The sequence below is a fragment of the Berghia stephanieae genome, chromosome 10 (assembly GCF_034508935.2).
Source record: "Berghia stephanieae isolate SIO BIC M18660-M18661 chromosome 10, UCSD_Bste_1.3, whole genome shotgun sequence".
Classification (NCBI taxonomy): domain Eukaryota; kingdom Metazoa; phylum Mollusca; class Gastropoda; order Nudibranchia; family Aeolidiidae; genus Berghia; species Berghia stephanieae.
The window spans coordinates 27,784,855-27,802,491 of record NC_088369.1 but is presented as its reverse complement, the minus strand read 5'-3'; the positions used below and the strand labels follow the sequence as shown (position 1 = coordinate 27,802,491).

The window sequence follows — 17,637 nt, the reverse complement described above, 5'->3', positions numbered from 1 at the left end:
TAATTATTTATTGTTTCATCTCTAAATTTTACCAAAAGAAAATAATGGAGGAAATATGTCAAAGCTGGAATTACTGCTTGGTGGATTAATGAGGTTGGATGTCCGAGTGTTGAATTAATATATCTGGATAACTACGTAAGGTCCATTCAATGGACAAACCAAAAGTAGGAATAGAGAACGACTCTCTAACTCTAATCATCATTTTCTCTTTTATTCCAGAGAAGAAATGGCAGATACGCAAACAGCAGAGGTTGCTAAAGGGCCCGGCCGTAGGAAAGGAAGGTATGTTCTATTTGACTTCGGATAATACCAAACTGCCACGTCCTAATCGATAACTTTCCGTACTGAGCCTCTCTCATACTCCTTGCTCCTCACCAGTCACCACACCAGTCAAACGCTGTGATTATCCCCAGACACAGGATAACCAAAATTCGTTATCCCCAGACATATATTTGAAACTCCGCTCCTTACTTTAAACAATTATCCACATTCCAGAATATAGGCACTTTAATTAGGCAGTTTTAGGCACTTCGATAACGGCCACTCGGCAGCTCCCGATAAGTCCACTGAAAGGTGAAACGCGTTTTTGGCGACGTTTTTATTCTCTCCTTTTGTTTTTGTTCATTATGGCGCCGTTTTTTAATGTATCTGGCCACTTTTGGTATCATTTTTTTTGCGCAGGATTCAAACTTTTTAATGATGTGCTTCATTTTCGTTTCTGACCATATTTGATGAAGTGGCGGCGTTGTAAAAAAGGGTAAGTTTTTAACTCTTTGTAACTTTTTAAATCCTGAACACATTTTAATTATACTTAAGACATTAGTAGATCAATCATTAATTTGTATTTGTGCCAAATTTTATTGAGATTGATGCACTCGCTCAATGTTTTTTAACTGTTGATATTACCCTTGCTTTTTTTTATACCACTGATTTGCCCCGCGGCCATTACTCGGAATCGGCCTCATGGCATGCTTTCGGTTGCTAATGGTAAATCGGCTATTAAACGTCAGATTGTAGGCTAAAAATGTTGTTCCTCGTATTTTACAGTCTATTAAGCTTATTATAACAAGCTTAAAATGCAAGGTTAGGCTTTATTTTTTTTTTTTAAATTGATTTTTAGGGCTCTTACTTTCTCGGGTCAGGGCACCCTTTCATTTTTAACTTTGATCGATAATTTGGGAAACTTTCTACAATCTCATATTTTCTTTATTAATGTGTACATTCCTAAAATATTAATATGACATGTATATTATACATTAGTATTTATGTATGCAAAATTTCAATGAGATTGATGAACTCGCACATTGTTATTTATTAGAAAGAATGAACACTTTCGCTAGTTATCGATAATAGGCATTGCGGTAGCTTCCCGTTGCTAGCGAGAAGTAGAAGTGAACCGTCTTTGCTGAAATAAGAGCTTATTCAAATAACTCTTCATTCACACGTTTCCAGTGATTTATTTTGTGTTGTTATCAACTTCTCTTTAATCTTTTGAGTATTTATGCTTTTGAGTATTTTCATATTGAGTTAGGACTGAGGTAGTTAGTGTTAGGCTTCACTTTCACTTCAGAGTTAGAATTTATTTGTGATGGAAATTTGAGATTGCTTATCTGCACTAATATTGATAGAATTAGAATATAACCTTTGGTTTGGAATATATTTTATGAAGCTTTGAGTGTTCATTTCATAATGGGAGATTTGAAGCTTATGTTTGTATTTCTGCCTTTCATTGATATTTCATTCATTATCCCATACCAAGTGATACTCTTTATTTTATGTCAATGACATGTCTAAATTAAATAGTTGTATTTTATATTGACATGTATTCTCATTTAGCTGGGCTGATATTTTCTTGTTCTTATTCTCCTCTTATAATATCTAGGTCACTCATCAACAATGGAGGCCACAATATTCGAAAATTTTTTGGAACTTAGTGAATACATAAATCTTACTTATAATGTGACTCCAGCTACACATATAATACACAATGGACACATTATAAAATATATGTTGGACAATCCAAAAAATTTAAAACAATGTGCAGAGATGTTCAAGAATATCATAGACAATTCAGAACTTTACACATCTCGGCCAATTAGTCTTAAATTACTCAAAGCCTCTGTGGAGCGTATAATGAAAAAATTTAATTTTTTATCAAAGAATATTAAGAGAGACAGTACCCGCCTAACAGAATACATAGATAATGTGCTGAACGTAGGGAAACCGATCATCCCATCTGAATCAGTTGTGAGTTCAGCTGTTGCCTCGCTTGAAGCAGTGTTTAAGCCCAACAATTCATCCCCCACCTCTACCTCTCAAATGCATCCTACATTGTCCAGTATAACAAAGATCCATGACATATCATCCTTAGAAAAATCAGCTTTGCATTCCCAGTCTACCGATTCCCCATCGAACTCAACTTTCACTCTTGAAACTCCCACGATTATTGCTCCTCAGACACATTCCAACATATTAGTCACACCACAAGTTCCATCACCATCTACCTCTCATCGCCCAGCTTCATTATTGCCTGAAGGCGTCCATGTTACAACAATCAACATTTCATCCCCTCAAAATCCAGAAACATCTCACAAGACTATCTCACCCCCTCGTAAGCGTCTTCGACTACACTGTACACAACAATGTAATGCTGTGCGTGATAGCTACAAGGCCAGTGTGATCTCTCTTAAAGAGAAGATAAATGTTTTAAAACGAGAGATCTTATCAATTAAATCTGACTTTGAAGTTAGAAAGGTTAATCAGTGGAGAAAGCGGCACTCCATTTCCATTACTGAATTGCGGTCCCGTGTAAGGTCGAAGGATTCTGAAATTTTAAAACTTCGTAGAGCTAATACTGTGTTAGTAAAAAAGATTGAAATTATTGAATGTGAATCAAAGGCCAAATTTATGGACAAAATAAAGACATTAAAGACAGAAGTAGAATTTTTAGAAAATGAGATTGTAAAAAAAGATGAGGCACTGGCAGAAATGAAATATTTGACCACACAGACAAATAACAATACCTACACCACAAAGGTACGGAAATGTATCTACACTTGCCTGGCGCATAATGTATCAGTTGATACTACCAGTACTATCCTGTCATATGTCCTGAAAACTTTAGGCCATACACCTGGACCACTGCCATCCTCATCAACAATTGCACAGATGGCGAGGGAAATGGGAGTGATAGCAGACATACAGGTTGCAGAGACCCTGTTACAAGCTAATGGGGCTACGCTTGGTTGGGATGCAACTTCCATTCGTGGTGAACATATCAACCAAATTCACTTCGCTACGAAAGAAACAACCCTAACTGCTTCTATTCAAGCTCTTCCTGGTGGCTGTGCTGAGGATTACGTCAAACATATAGAGGATACTCTGTCTGACCTGGAATCCTCATATGCGGCTTACATGAAGCTACTTCCAGAATCTGTTAGGAGTTTGATCTGTGGAACTATACTTTGTACACTGACTGACAGAATATCATCATAGACAATTCCGGGCAAACCGGGCATCAGTGACAATGTTACAGCAAAAATTCTCAAAGGAATTAGTAGAGCTACATAGTCACCTTCACCCCCTGGATGGAATTGCCAGAGAAGTCTGCAAATCACTTAAAAAGGCCAATGGGGATATAAGCAGTTCCCTATATGGAAATGATTGCAGGGCTGCAAATCTTCTACACAGCATTTCAAAGCTTAGGTGAGTATTTCTCTTGATACTAAGTCTTGTAGTGTGACTCAGCTTCAGGCCTGTAGGTCCCTGAATCGAATCAGCTGTGGGTGTTGCAAAGTTGAGTCCTTGGGAAAGCCTCTTTACTCACTTACAGTCACTGTACTCAGTGCAAATTGAATATCTAGCCTCACAAGCCTCATGCCAAGTTTTACCACTGGTTTTGGGGCCTCTCGTAAAGGTCTGTTAGCACCTTTGATGGTATTGTGCAATATAAATGCTCACATGTTTGTTGAGGGAGACAAACCATTATTACTATTGTTATTATTTTTATTATTATTATTATTATTATTATTATTATTGTTATTATTATTATTATTATTATTATTATTATTATTATTATCATTATTATTATTATTATTATTATTATTATTATTATTATCATTATTATTATTATTAATAATATTATCATTATCATTATTATTATTACTGCAATGAATTTTAAAAATTTATTCAAAGAATGTTGATTTCAGCATGACTTCACTTTAGTTACAATATATATATATTGTATCCGTCGATTGTTTGTATTAGTTGTTTCATAAGTTGTTTTTTTTTTATTCTTCTCTCCACAGGTACAAGGCTAAAGGAGACCCAGCTGGGTTTAAAGCTTGCTTAAAACACCATGGTCTCACAGGTGGAACATTCACTCGCTATGTAGGGAATAGACTCCATGTGCTATTTCACCTTGCTGGTATCGTTGTTCTTCATAGAGATGTTCTCATCAGTTATCTCAACAAGTTCTGTAGTGTAAAGACTATCCTCACCTCTGCTACTCTTGCTGACCTCCAAAATCCAATGATTTTAAGCCATCTCCAAGCTCTTGGATTGTGGGGGAAAATCGTCACTGGTCCCTGGATGGCTCTGTTTTATTCAGAGGAGGCTAAACGTGGTCATCTTGGGATGGTCCGTCATCTTGCTGCCTGTCGAGATGTTGTTGAGAAAATTGAAAGAAAACCTCACATTGCTCTCTCTCTTCAACGCGATGCATTTGGAAGGCCATTTCTGCATGACTCCGTCCTTGTTTGCCTTCAAGACCCTGCACATCTGGCTGAACAAAGCTTTATTCCAACAATAGCCACAATTGCTCGGGCTACAAGGGAGGTTATGGACCGCCAGCTAGGCAGATATCTGACAGGTCCTCTGTCAAAAGTATCAGGAGAACTGAGGAGATCAACGCTCTCTGCACCACTTCACAACATTTGGGCAGAGCGTGCTCTTGGTGCTCTGGATTCACAAGTCAGGAGGGCCCCCAATGCCGATTTAACCTTCCTTGATTCGAAGGTTAAAGTCAATGTTAACCACACCATGGGATGGCTTGACAAAAAAAGTGCAAAGGAGCAAGAAAATATCATTACCTTTGCCATTCATAGAGGAGCTCTCGTGAGAAAACAGGGGAAAGAGAGGAAGAAACTGAAGGAGGAAGTCCAGGCAAGACGACAAGGACAAAAAATTCAAAAGAGGGATATGTCCAATCGAAATAAGATGGCCAAAGATGTGGCCAACATACAATCATTGGACAATCCCTTGTTCGACGGTCTAACAGTTTCTGCACGGGAGAAAGTCGCCTTGATTCTTAACCTGGATCCTGTTTTAGTTGGAGTTTACCTTGAGCACACCTGGTCAGAAGAGAGAGAGGATGTGAGGTATATGGGACGTATCCTCAAAGTGTCTAGAGGGACATCTACCAAGAAGCCTGGATTCTCCATTGCCTACTGGCAACCTGAAGAGCTGGAGGAGGAGGCTGTGGATTACCGGGTGAATTCGACAGACATAATTGTTGATATGATTCTTGGCAATTTACTATTTTTTTAAGGTAAGGTTACGTTTTCACCCAATATTTGATGTTCTTGATCTATTTGATTGTTTCATGATGGTAAAATATAGAGAGAGTTTGAAAATACCTTTCATTTGATACCTCATTTATCAAAATTGGACAATTCTGTGCAAAGTTATCGAAGAATTGCTGACGTGCAAGAACTCGTGATTGGTTTGTTACGTCATTATTATGCAAGATTATGCAATATTTTAAGCTTTTCCTCCGATGAGCTTGTTATTTTCATTCTAAAAAGTCATTGTATAGGATCCTGGTATGTGTATTAGGGATTTTGGCATGATTTGATCTGTGTTTTCCTCCTTATTGTGGCTTAAGACACACATTTTGTAGAATTTTCAGTATTTTCGATCACAAATTTCTTATGTAAATGGACCCCCAAATTTATTTCGAAAAAAATTCATAACTTTTGAACGATTTGTCCTAGGAGGTTAAATGAGGTATCATTTTTCATGTTTTTTCAAGCTCTATCCAGCCATGATAATTACAGACTTCTATTTTCAGTTTTAAAATTTGATCAAAGTACCTAGCAGTTTAGTAAGCAGCAGCAGTGGCAGTCAAATTTTGACCCAACTCGCCCATAGGAAAGTTGTGACCGAAAATTGCCGTTCGCGTTTTGGGGGGTTCAATTAAAGATGCATAACTTCGTTGTAAAGAGGAATATCGCAGATATTTTGATATCATTATTTTCGTCTTTCAATTTCCTTTTAAATGGTGCCAATTAAGGAAAAATCCATTAATAATTCCAGAAGTTATATGAAGTTAAAATTTGGCAATTTTCAAATGCATTTATTTTTTTATTTACCGCGTGTGTTTTTAAAATTTAAACGCTTGTTTTTAGAATAACATCTAAACTTTATTCATGCCAAATTTCAGGGCTCTATATCGATGCGCAGACACCTTTTAACTCTGCGCCGAAATGCCTTGTTTACATTATCTTCTCATCATGGCTGCCGGACGATATCGATATTCATATCGATATTTTAAATTTAGTTATGTATTATGTTAAATTTAGTCCATAATATTTTCAGTACTATTATTTGCTATGTTTTTATTTTGCATACATACTTTCCAACTTTATTTATAGGCATTTTATAGTTTTTGTTTTAAAAGTTCGTATATTTCTTCTCTTTGTGAAATCCGATATTAATAATATCGATATTTTAAAAATACCAATTGCTTTAATTTAATTTTATTTTACTTTGCCATCAAGTCATCAAGTTTCTTTCCCATATGTTTAGATGTGTTTATCATTTGTATCCATATTCTAAAGTAGACCTGTAAATTCTCAGTCAATTAACTGAAATCAGTCAATTTGTCAAATTAAAATATTTAAAAAAAGGAAAGAAAGAAATGAAAAAAGAAAGAATTCACAAATCGTAGTCGAATGATCGTAAAGTAATTAGGAGTGTTCCACAGCGCTACGCATAGCTCATGGGGACCGTTTATATTAACGATGTATATTGCCAAGACTAAGCGACGCTTTTTATAAAAGGCGTGTCTGAACACATCCCTGGGTATTTTCACACATCCTTCGTTAAATTATTTTTTCACTTTCCAAACCCAACGGTAGCCAATTTTAACTGAGCCACCGAGCGATAAATTTCACTGTTTCGTCTAAGCCAAAATTGACCACAATTACCTGGGACTCTCAAAAACTATGATAATCTAAATTGCGAATGCCCGGAAGTCCGTTATGTAGACACCTTCAAATCGAAAGTTTGGATAGATTGCTACAAAGCACATTTCGATTGCCTCACGTTGTAAACAAACTGGTTGACCGTTTCTTCACTGATTGGGTACCTAATAATAAGGAACAATGGTAAGTAGCCTAATTAATTCCCGCGCAAATTAGGACGTTTTCTGCCATTGTTTTGTTCAAGCGTGCTTGCTGTTTACACTGTGGCGATTTACTATTCATTTCGATTCTTTGGATTTGTCCGCTACCGCTACGCCTGACTGCCGAAGTTTCTTCAATTACTTCAATTGATAATTCATTTCTACTTAGCCTAATAATTCAGTGTATTGGCCAGAAGTCATATTTATTTAAGTTTTTTTTTCTCTGTCATTTACTGATTGACAATCAAGTTTGCTCATTGCTACATTATTCTAATGTTCTCACAATGGCTGAGCTGTTCGTGGATCGCAATTCAGACTTGTCGAGCATCGATAAAGATGTGAGTCCCGTGAGGAATAAATTCAATTGGTCATGGCTAGAAGTTAAAGATGATAATGGTGATTATTTTTCTATGTCAAAAAAATTCCAGAGGCAGGAATATGACTTTGATGAAGTCATCTTTACCTATATGAATGACATGCTTATTTAGCATTCCTTCTACATCAAATTATGGCAGTCATACTTCCAGTAAGAAATAACACCCACTATTTTGATATATTGTATTTATCACTCTCCTCTCCAATGATGCCCTTATTTTAAAAAAAAATAATTGAATCTTCAGTTTGTCGAAGAGTTTCAGTCAATTTTTATAGAGCTCATTTACAGGTCTACTAAAGGCCTTAGCCTTAATAATTATTATGGTAAGAAGTTCTATTAGTTTTGACACCCCCATACATTGAGAGAGAAGGGGGGAGGGGGTGGGGGGATAAAATTATATTACTTGTCAGTTCAAATGATGTAATAGCAATAAACCCAAAGTGGTTCAGCAGAATTTTTTAAAGTATTAAAAGCCAGAACTTTCCTTCTAATTAGGTATAATAGGGAATCTGTTTCAATTTATTTGAACTTTTTCAATCTACCATTTTATTTATATGCAATTAAATTGCCATAGGTAAATATAAACTCATTATGTCATTACACAACATGTTTATATCTTTTCATTTAAATACTCTCAAACCCTTTTTTATTCTCTATGTATTAATTAGAAGAGGGGATTATTTGCAATTGTTTCAGTGAGATATTGGGGATAAATCCAAAAGTGATAGAGCAAATTGTTTCTTACGTCTAGCCGAGTTTTTGATTATGTAACATTTGCGTCATATTATGTAATAATGTGTTAATTTGAAATTTTTATCTTCCTCTTTATTAATGTAAATGCATTGTCCTCGATAAGACGAACATTTTGGTATACAATATATGATAAGAACTCCATATTGACTGTTTTAACCATTTTTTATTAACATCACGCAATTTCGGTCACAACTTTGCAATGGTAATTTTGGGGTAAAAATCGGTCTGAAATTTCAGACTTTGAACTGCCGTAACTACATTTCTAATCAAGATACAAACAAAATTCAAACTGTTTTGTAATCTGTGTTGCCAGCTCTTTCATATGACATTGGTTTCAAGTGTGTGAGGTACATTTAGAATTTCTATTAAACTCCCTACTTTAATGAATAATGAATGAATGAATGGCTAAATCTGTGTCACAGTTCTCCCATTCACCTGTGTGACTGTGTGACCGCTAGTTATCGTTTGTGAGCTGCAGGCTAAAACCATGGCTTGGTTAAATTGAGATATCTCTGGTATTTATTTACAGAATTGGATAAATTAAATATCAAAATAAAGGGCATTGAACGCCCTATCATTTGGTACAATTACCATTTCCCTCCATAAATTCATTTAGAAGATATTGTAATGGAAAGATAGCTTAATTGTAGTGGGCAAGAAAATCAAGCTGTTTATCATCATTCATGAAAAAATCCCCTTAAAACATAAATAATCATAAAATTCAATCATTTTCCTTTCTAATGATACCATTTTCAACTTTCAAAACTGCTTCCAGGATACCCTTTGAGCATTCCATAAAATCACACTCATTTCAAAATCTACCAAAGTAACGCCATTTCAGCTTGGACTGCCGTGGTCAGCGTCGGTCGTTGTATCCTAGCCTTGTGACGTCACAGTGTTTCAGGGAAATCCCCTTTCGTTTTTTCAGTCAGCTGGTGCCCAATTTCAGGCTGATTCCTATAGTAATTTTTAGGTGTTTTTAAGGCATAGAAAATTGAATAACTCTGCTTCTATATAACCTAGACAAAATTCAAACGGTTTTATCATCGGGATGGTATACTGCATCATAGTAAACCAGATTTTATACTGTCATTTGAAAACTGAATTTTCATTTAGGTAGCGTCAATTGCCAAGGACCTTGACAATTGTCAAATCGTCAATTGCCAAGGACCGTGTCAGTTCATCAACTACGCATGTTTACTTTTAACTGCCACGGAGTACCTTTAGTGTCACGATGTGATGCATTGCCACAGAGTGATGTTATGTATTAATATTAATATTAATTGATACTCTCTTTTACTCTTCTTTCTCTCTCTGTGTCATTTTCTCTTTTATTCTCTATCACACACACTCTCTCTCTGTCGTTTTCTCTTTTCCCTCTCTGCCATTTTTTCCTCTGTGTATGTATTTCTCTGTCATTTCCCCCCCCCCCCCCCCCCCTCTCTCTCTCTCTTATATTTCCTCTTTTTGTTACGGACCTTGCCAGTTTGTAGATCATCAACTATTTACTATTAATGCCACGGATTGGTCTTGTTGCACAAATGTTTTACGTTAATTGTTCCGTATTAAGACGATGTGCAGTATATTTCCTTTAAAATAAAGGAAATCTTACTTTTCTTTTTTAATCTAGGACATCCTGGCAGGGATTTGCCACTTCGTCCTTCTTTTTATTTCCCTCCGCTGAATCCGAAATCAACAGTAATTTTTGTTTGATATTATTTTAACTCATCTTGGAATTCGTGAAAAGACATAAAAATTAAAAACAAATGCCGACAAGTGTTGACTTGATCCTTTCCACAACGATTGACAAGGAATGAGTGAATGGCGAATGGAAGAAAAGAAAGTGACGGGGTTCGAGATTCGTGTGCGCGCAAATCGAGGCTCGACTGAAATCACCACATGCAGCTGATTGAGGCCCGACTGAAATCACCACATGCGGCTGAGGAGTTCCAATTTGACTCCTTGGCAATTGATGAACCGTCAACTACCAAGGACTCACTCCTTGGCAATTGACACTTCCTTTCATTTAAGTACCTACAGAATATGGAATGTTTCCAAATGCACATAGAAATTCAAGAAATAAGGAAAGTTAATAAAATATCTATAAAATCATAAAATTAACCAACATTAAATCAGTTGTTACTACATATACACAATATGCGTCGACTTCGAAGTGGGTGTCATGGCCGAATAGTTTAGTCGTCTGCCCTGGAACTTTTGCCAGAATCGACGTTGTGGGTTCGAAACCTGGTTCCGCCACTTGTTTTTTGGGGTTTTTTTTTTTTTTTTTTGCGCGAGTCTATTCTTTTCTGCTTTTTGCTTGTCATTTTGTTCCGTTATTGAGCATGAATTTCTAAAAATTCTTTTCTTTTTTTTTCTCCTCTATCTATTTGGTCGCTCTCTGAATATTTCTGTTTATATGCTTTTTAATTATTTATTCTTTTTAAACACTTTTTTAGATCGGAGTGGGGACGAATATGACAATTTGCTAGAAACTAGACAGGAACCAAGAGAGAGAGAGAGAGTTAAAGAAAAAGAATCAAGGAAAGTTACTAAAATATCTATAAAAACATAAAATCACCAACATTAAATCAGTTGTTACTACATATACACAATATGCGTCGACTTCGAAGTGGGTGTCATGGCTGAATAGTTTAGTCGTCTGCCCTGGAACTTTTACCAGAATCGACGTTGTGGGTTCGAAACCTGGTTCCGCCACTTTTTTTTTTTTTTTTGCGCGAGTCTATTCTTTTCCGCTTTTTGTTTGGCATTTTGTTCCGTTACTGAGCATGAATTTCTAAAAATTCTTTTTTTTTTCTCCTCTGTCTATTTGGTCGCAGAATCGACTTTGCGGGTTCAAATCCTGGTTCCGCCGCTTTTTTTTTTTTACATTCCGTCTTCTTTTTACAGAACGGTGCAAGGGATAAATGTCCCATCCATCCTCCCCCCACCTCTTTTTTTTAAAACTCTCTACTCTCTCTCTCTCTCTTAGTTCCTTTCTAGTTTCTAGTAAATTGTCATATTTGTCCCCACTCCGATCTCAAAAAGTGACTAAAAAGGATAAATATTTAAAAAGCAAACAAACAGGAATATTCAGAGAGCGACCAAATGGTCAGATAGAGGAGAAAAAAACAAACAATATTTGTTTTTTTTAATAAAAACAATTTTAAGAGGTTCATGCTCAGAAATGGAACAAAAGGTCAAACAAAAAGGAGAAAAGAATAGACTCACACACACAAAAAAAAAGGTGGGGGGAGGATGGATGGGACATTTATCCCTTGTAACGTTCTGTAAAAAGAAGACGGAATTTTTAAGAAAATTTCCTTATACAGCTAGCTCTCTCTCTCTCTCTCTCTCTCTCTCTCTCTCTCTCTCTCTCTCTCTCTCTCTCTCTCTCTCTCTCTCTCTCTCTCTCTCTCCCTCCCTCCCTCCCTCCCCCAGGGTTCCCGCAGCCTCCTTAAATTTTCCTTGATTTTCATATTACTGAAAAAACTCCTTGAATATTGCGAGATCACCACTACTGTAACATCATCCGTTCCACCACCAGTACAACCACCAAGTCATCTTCACCATCCCTCCTCCTACAACCACCACCACATCACCATCCCTACTGCCACTAGGACAACAAACACCACATCACCATTCTTACCACCACTGCTACTGGTCGTTTCACCACAACCACATCACCATCCCTACCACCACTGCTACAACACTGGCCTGTAAATTTGCCGGCAATTTCGCTCCGCTGGAAAAAGATAAATTAAAAATTTTCATTTTGTTTCACATCCTATTGAATTGGTAAAATTCTAAGAAAATATTCCCAGAAATGGGGATCTTTGCTCATGTTATATTGAAAATGCTTCGGCTTCAGGGGGCCGTTGTCCCCCGACCCCCCTACCAGGGATGTCCAAGCCCCAAGTCCAAACGTCTCGCGGATTTCAGGCAATTTTTTTTCAGGGGGCAGATGCAGGCCTGTACAACAGCCACATCATCATCATCCCTGCCGCCACTACGACTAGAATAACCTCTACCATGTCACCATCCCCACGACTACTACAACCGCCACCAGTGGGTGGGGTCTTTGACCTGTCATGGTGGGCAGGAGGTCATGCTGTGTCTTCTATCCCCTATATCTGTTTTCTGAGTTGCTTCCTGTCTTTGTCTTGGAACGGGATTGCTTAGTTTTGTTCTAGTTCAAAATGGAATGGCTGTCGGAACAGTCTCCCCTCGCATCCCCACTCTCATTTTGCTCTTTTTGGTAAGATCAACCATGTCAAATTAAGCAAAGAAAGTTTCACTTGATCTTTACCTATGCTGGTTTCAGAGTTATTGATATTTTTCTGTTGAAAATTTTAGTCTATTTTACAGAGAATCTGTGATCTCTGCTGCCTCATACCGGCATCTTGTAGCGATTTGGAAAGGTTGGATTTTGTTGTGGAATTGGTCCAGTTAATTGTTTCAATTTAAGAGTAAAGGCAGGAAAATTTTTTCACATAATTCATTTTCGTGTATGGTTAAATGAAAATTGAATGAGAAATATGAGGTTTTCATCCTAAAAAGTAGGATTCATAGAAGGTAAAATAAGATGAGTGCCAGTTTTTTAAATGACATTTTCATATATATGCTCTTTACGAGAAAAATGTCATGTTTTTTTATTTTTAGCAAGAAACACCTGGTAATCTCTAAACGAAAGATTTCTTATTTTGACATGAGCTGTGGCTGTATGATAATACTTGCCCTTTTATCTTTTTGGAAACTAAACTTGAATATTTTAAATTTTCTATTTTCTGCAAAGACCATGGTAATTCCATTGTTAAAATCATTTCAATTTTGTCTGTATTTGAATAAAGTTGTCACTGGTCTTTGTTATTGTTTTTTGCCATCCATCTTTATCAGTAATTCTCACTAAACTGTATTTATTTACCCAACTATAAACACATAGTTTTGTGTGTTGATCCATTATATTTCCAGATGGCAATGCTGTGTGTTTCTTAGCCAATCGCACCGCATCTAAAGGAGTGGAGTTATTCCGATTTTTATGCATTCAAAACTTATTCTATTCAGCCTGAATCTTTGTTCTAATGGAGGAAAAGGGAACTCCTGTCACTAGGCAGGAGCCAATGAATAATGATGTCCTGACTGGAAAAGCATTCATTGGGGTTGGGCAGATTTTAAAGTATGACTTTTATGGAATGTTAAATACTGGTGTCCTGGAATCTGTTTTAAGAATATTTTTTTTCAGCTTCCTCTTGCTGTTTTAACTTACCCAACCATTTAAATTTAGCTATCTTTCCTTTAAGATATCTTTAAGACTCCCCTTTTTAGTCTATGGCTTTTGGAGAAAGGGAGTTGAAACAGAATCAGAGGTCATGGTGTTATTAGATTCTGTCAAGCATTTAGGTTTCCTGTGTATTATTTTTAAAGAAAATTGTCAATGAATGATATTGATCATGGATGCAAAATTACTTCATAATTCTCAATAAGGATTTTATGTTTTTTCCCCTTAGGTTGTATTGTAAAGCTATCTTCACCGGATTCAAACGTGCCGTTCGTCACCAGACTGAAAATGTTGCATTGTTGAAGATTGAGGGCGTGAATAATAAAGAGGATACAGAATTCTACAGGGGAAAGAAATGCGTCTATGTCTATAGAGCAAAGAAGTAAGTTTCATCCAAATAAATGACACCTTTGAAACTGCATAACTTTTTTATTTATGTATGGATTTTCAAAATTAAAAAAGATTTTTACTCATTGGAGATAGGGCTTTGATTTAAGCGTAGTATTTCTCACAAGAATAGAAGAAAAATATTCATTGGAATTGGGGCGGGTTATCTTTTCAAAATCTTACTCATTTTTTGTACACAATTTACATGACTTCTTAGTATTTGGATCCATCATGTTTATTTTCAACATCAGTTATTATGCCTTGAAATCTGATCAAATCAAAGGTACAGTATAATTACAAGGAATTCGTATCAATTTTTGATTCCCTTGCCCCTCATTAGTATAAGTCTGCTCCTGTATAAGTGAAGCATTAGTTAATGTCATCATAACACTAAGTTTAGACCTGTTGATTCTCAATCAAATAACTGACCTCAGTCATCTTGTCAGATTCAAATATTGAAGTAAGGAAAGAAAGAATTCGTGAAACATAGTCCAATGAATGAAATATAATTGCGAATGTTCCAGAGCGCCATGCATAGTCCTGGGATGTTTATAAGGTAGATATTTTGCTACGGTTAAGTGACGGTTTTTAGAGTTGTCGTATCTGAACATAGCCTTCGTGAAATTTTTTTTTCGCTTTCCAACTTGTCGTGATCCCGAAGGTAGCCAACTTTAACTTGAGTCGCTAAGCGATATATTTCACTGTTTTGTCTAAGCCAAATTTGAGCACAGTAAAATTATGAAAGTTAAGTATTTAAATAATGTCACCGTACACCAAATATGCTTTTCAGGGCTGTAAATATGCCTGCAATTTCGCTCTGTCTGAGAAAAAATTTTTTTTTTTTTTTTCCTTTTGTTTTACAGCCTATTGAATTGGTAACATTCTAATATTTGTTCGGGAAATGGGGGTCTTTGCTTATGTTATATTGAAAAGGCTTCGGGTTCAGGGGAAATAGTTTGTTTAGAGAGTTGCTTTTTAATATTCTTTAAAACAGTGCAAAGCATAGTGGCATGACTGACTTAATAATGCTCTCAACCAGCAATTGTCATCAGATATTGCAGTTTCGTCTGAAGTGAAAATTCAATGTTTATTAAATTATAAATACAATAGACTCTGGATAAGACAATGCCCAGGGGAACAGGGGGAAAATAGACTTAACCGGAGTGTAACCAAATGTGAGCAAAGCAAGCCAATCTAGAATATGTCCCTTCATGTCGCGCTTTTCGCTGACGTTGCTTCGTCGCATTGAATTGACCAGAGAAGTAGAGATCCCTGTAGTGGTCATCAGAGGGACCTACCCCCAATAGCCCCAAAAGGGAATCAAAATACATAAAAAGCAGAATCAACTTACTGTTATTGACTATTACATGCTTTGCAACAGAAATTGTAATAGACAATCTATATGTATTCAAATGATAAATTATGAAATGTGTAAAAATGTGCAGATTGTTCACACCTCCTGGCAATCTCAGAGCAAAGCATTGAATGGATGGATTTAACCTTGTCAGGACCCTCCTGCCCATCCCCTCAACACACACCTAATTTTACTTTCTTTTTTTTTTTTCTTCTCTTGGAAGCTACAAATTTTAAAAATTTCAAGTAGGCAACTCTGGTTTTGCATCTATTTCTAGTAAAACTGGGTGCTTGATGGGGAAAATAATTTTGAACTGCTTAGGGATGTCTCGTGTATTTTTGTTATGTAGTGAATTCTGGTTTCCGTAATATCAAGGTCTTCATGTTGTCAAATTTTTAAACGGTTTATTTGACATGGCAGTGATTGTTTTATATAGACTAGGTTGTCGCATATTTCGCTGTTTTAAATTTTATTTTAATTGGAGTTTTGTCGATTTACACCTGATGATCTGGGGTGAGGCATGGATTGGCATCTCTGAGTATGTGACCAAAAGTACATTTAATTAATTTATCTTTTCAGAGTGACTGCCACCCCAGGCAAGGACAAACCCAATACATTGAGAGCTATTTGGGGCAAGGTGACAAGGCCTCATGGCAACAGTGGTGCTGTCAGGGCTAAGTTCTCAAGAAATCTTCCTGGTCAGGCTATTGGAAAGAGAATTAGGGTGGTAAGTCAGAATTACATTTGTCACATAATACACATATACCATTTTGGGGGGGGGGGTGCATTTACAATATGGCTTGGCCCAGGACCTGTGTACGGGGCTTGCCTGAAAGCAGTGGATATTATTTAAATTATACGATCTCAAAATCCCTGTAGAATATTAATCCTGAGATATTGTATGTAGTAGTCTTAATTCAGCTTTTATCTTTAGCTGAATGGTGATCATGAACGTTTGCTTTTGACATGCTTTATTACATGTGCAAATTCTCTTTACTATACCATCCGTTGAACTCTGTCAAATATTGGCTGGTTACCAGCAGTTTTAGCTGTTGATAAATTAAAATTAATGTGCTGTTCTTTCGTCCTATGTTATTGCTAAAGTTTTTCTTATGTCGCCATTCTCATACCTGCCAACCCTTCCGCTTTTGGTGGAATCATTCCTATTTTCACTCTTCCTTTTTGTACTATTCTGTCATTGACTCTAAAATTCCCATTTTCAAAATTTATGGTGATAATGGTAAGGATAGAAAAAGAGCAAAGGTGGGGGGGTTGAAAGAGGTGAAATTCCTATTTTTGTCTTAAATTCCTATTTCAGGCCTTCTGGTTCCACTTTTGGAATGTGAAGGGTTGGCAGGTCTGCGTTCTCATTTGTCATACAGTGAAATCTCTTATCTTGTTGACCAGAATTAAAATGTTTTAGAGAGATGGCCATCTATAGTGACAGTTTTAACTCACTCAGCCCTAACACCAACTATGTCCGTAGTTTACGCTGGTTACTTTTACCCCATGCCTATTTATTACATTTTTCTGAGACAAATTATAGGCATAAAATCAAAGCTAATGTTTTTTAGTTTTTGAATAAAACTATGTGCATGCTCGTTTTTAATACATTTTTTTTTACTAATTTTTGAAAAGTAGCAAAAGTCTCTAGGATTGGGTGAGTTAATCAAAGCAGGCTATCTTGAAAATCATACCATGTGGCTTTACTTACCCTCAATATATAACGGATCATTCATTTTTCACCCAATATTTGGCATATCCGGTTAAACTAGGTCCTGCAACTCACATTGGTTGTCAATGTGTTTCTGTGTTTCTTTCTTTATTATAGTGTTTCTGTGTTTTCGTTGTGTTTTGTGACATAATTTTCTGGTCAGTATCATACCCCAAGTATTTACCCGACTGGAAAGCTCAAGTTTTATGCATTTGGCTTTTTAATTTTTAAAAATGCCTATGGATATTTTAGGTTTGATATTTTGGGTGAGTTACTGTGCATCAATTAACTGTTTTTTTTGTTTGTTTTTTTTCAGATGATGTTTCCGTCAAGGGTTTAAATACTAATAAAAAATAGATGTATAAATGAA

General features: G+C 36.2%; 2 protein-coding genes across 3 annotated transcripts in view; both read left to right on the top strand.

The window, feature by feature from the left end:
• The window catches only part of LOC144980916 (large ribosomal subunit protein eL33-like), a 21,178-nt gene extending 3,541 nt beyond the window's left edge, over nt 1–17,637 (top strand). Inside the window, exons 1-5 of one of the 2 annotated variants that reach the window (XM_078928834.1) lie at nt 41–93; nt 220–282; nt 14,042–14,194; nt 16,133–16,280; nt 17,584–17,637. In XM_078928834.1, the coding sequence (XP_078784960.1) occupies nt 56–93; nt 220–282; nt 14,042–14,194; nt 16,133–16,280; nt 17,584–17,607 (426 nt within the window). In that variant the 5' untranslated portion in view covers nt 41–55 and the 3' untranslated portion in view covers nt 17,608–17,637. Of the gene's footprint in view, nt 1–40; nt 94–219; nt 283–14,041; nt 14,195–16,132; nt 16,281–17,583 lie in introns of those variants that run through there. The other variant, XM_078928835.1, reaches the window with a different exon arrangement.
• On the top strand, nt 1,233–6,646 carry LOC144955934 (uncharacterized). The gene is given in 3 exon segments (XM_078886193.1): nt 1,233–3,501; nt 3,503–3,705; nt 4,308–6,646. Coding segments are annotated over 3 exon segments (3,048 nt in total). The 5' UTR covers nt 1,233–1,896; the 3' UTR covers nt 5,548–6,646.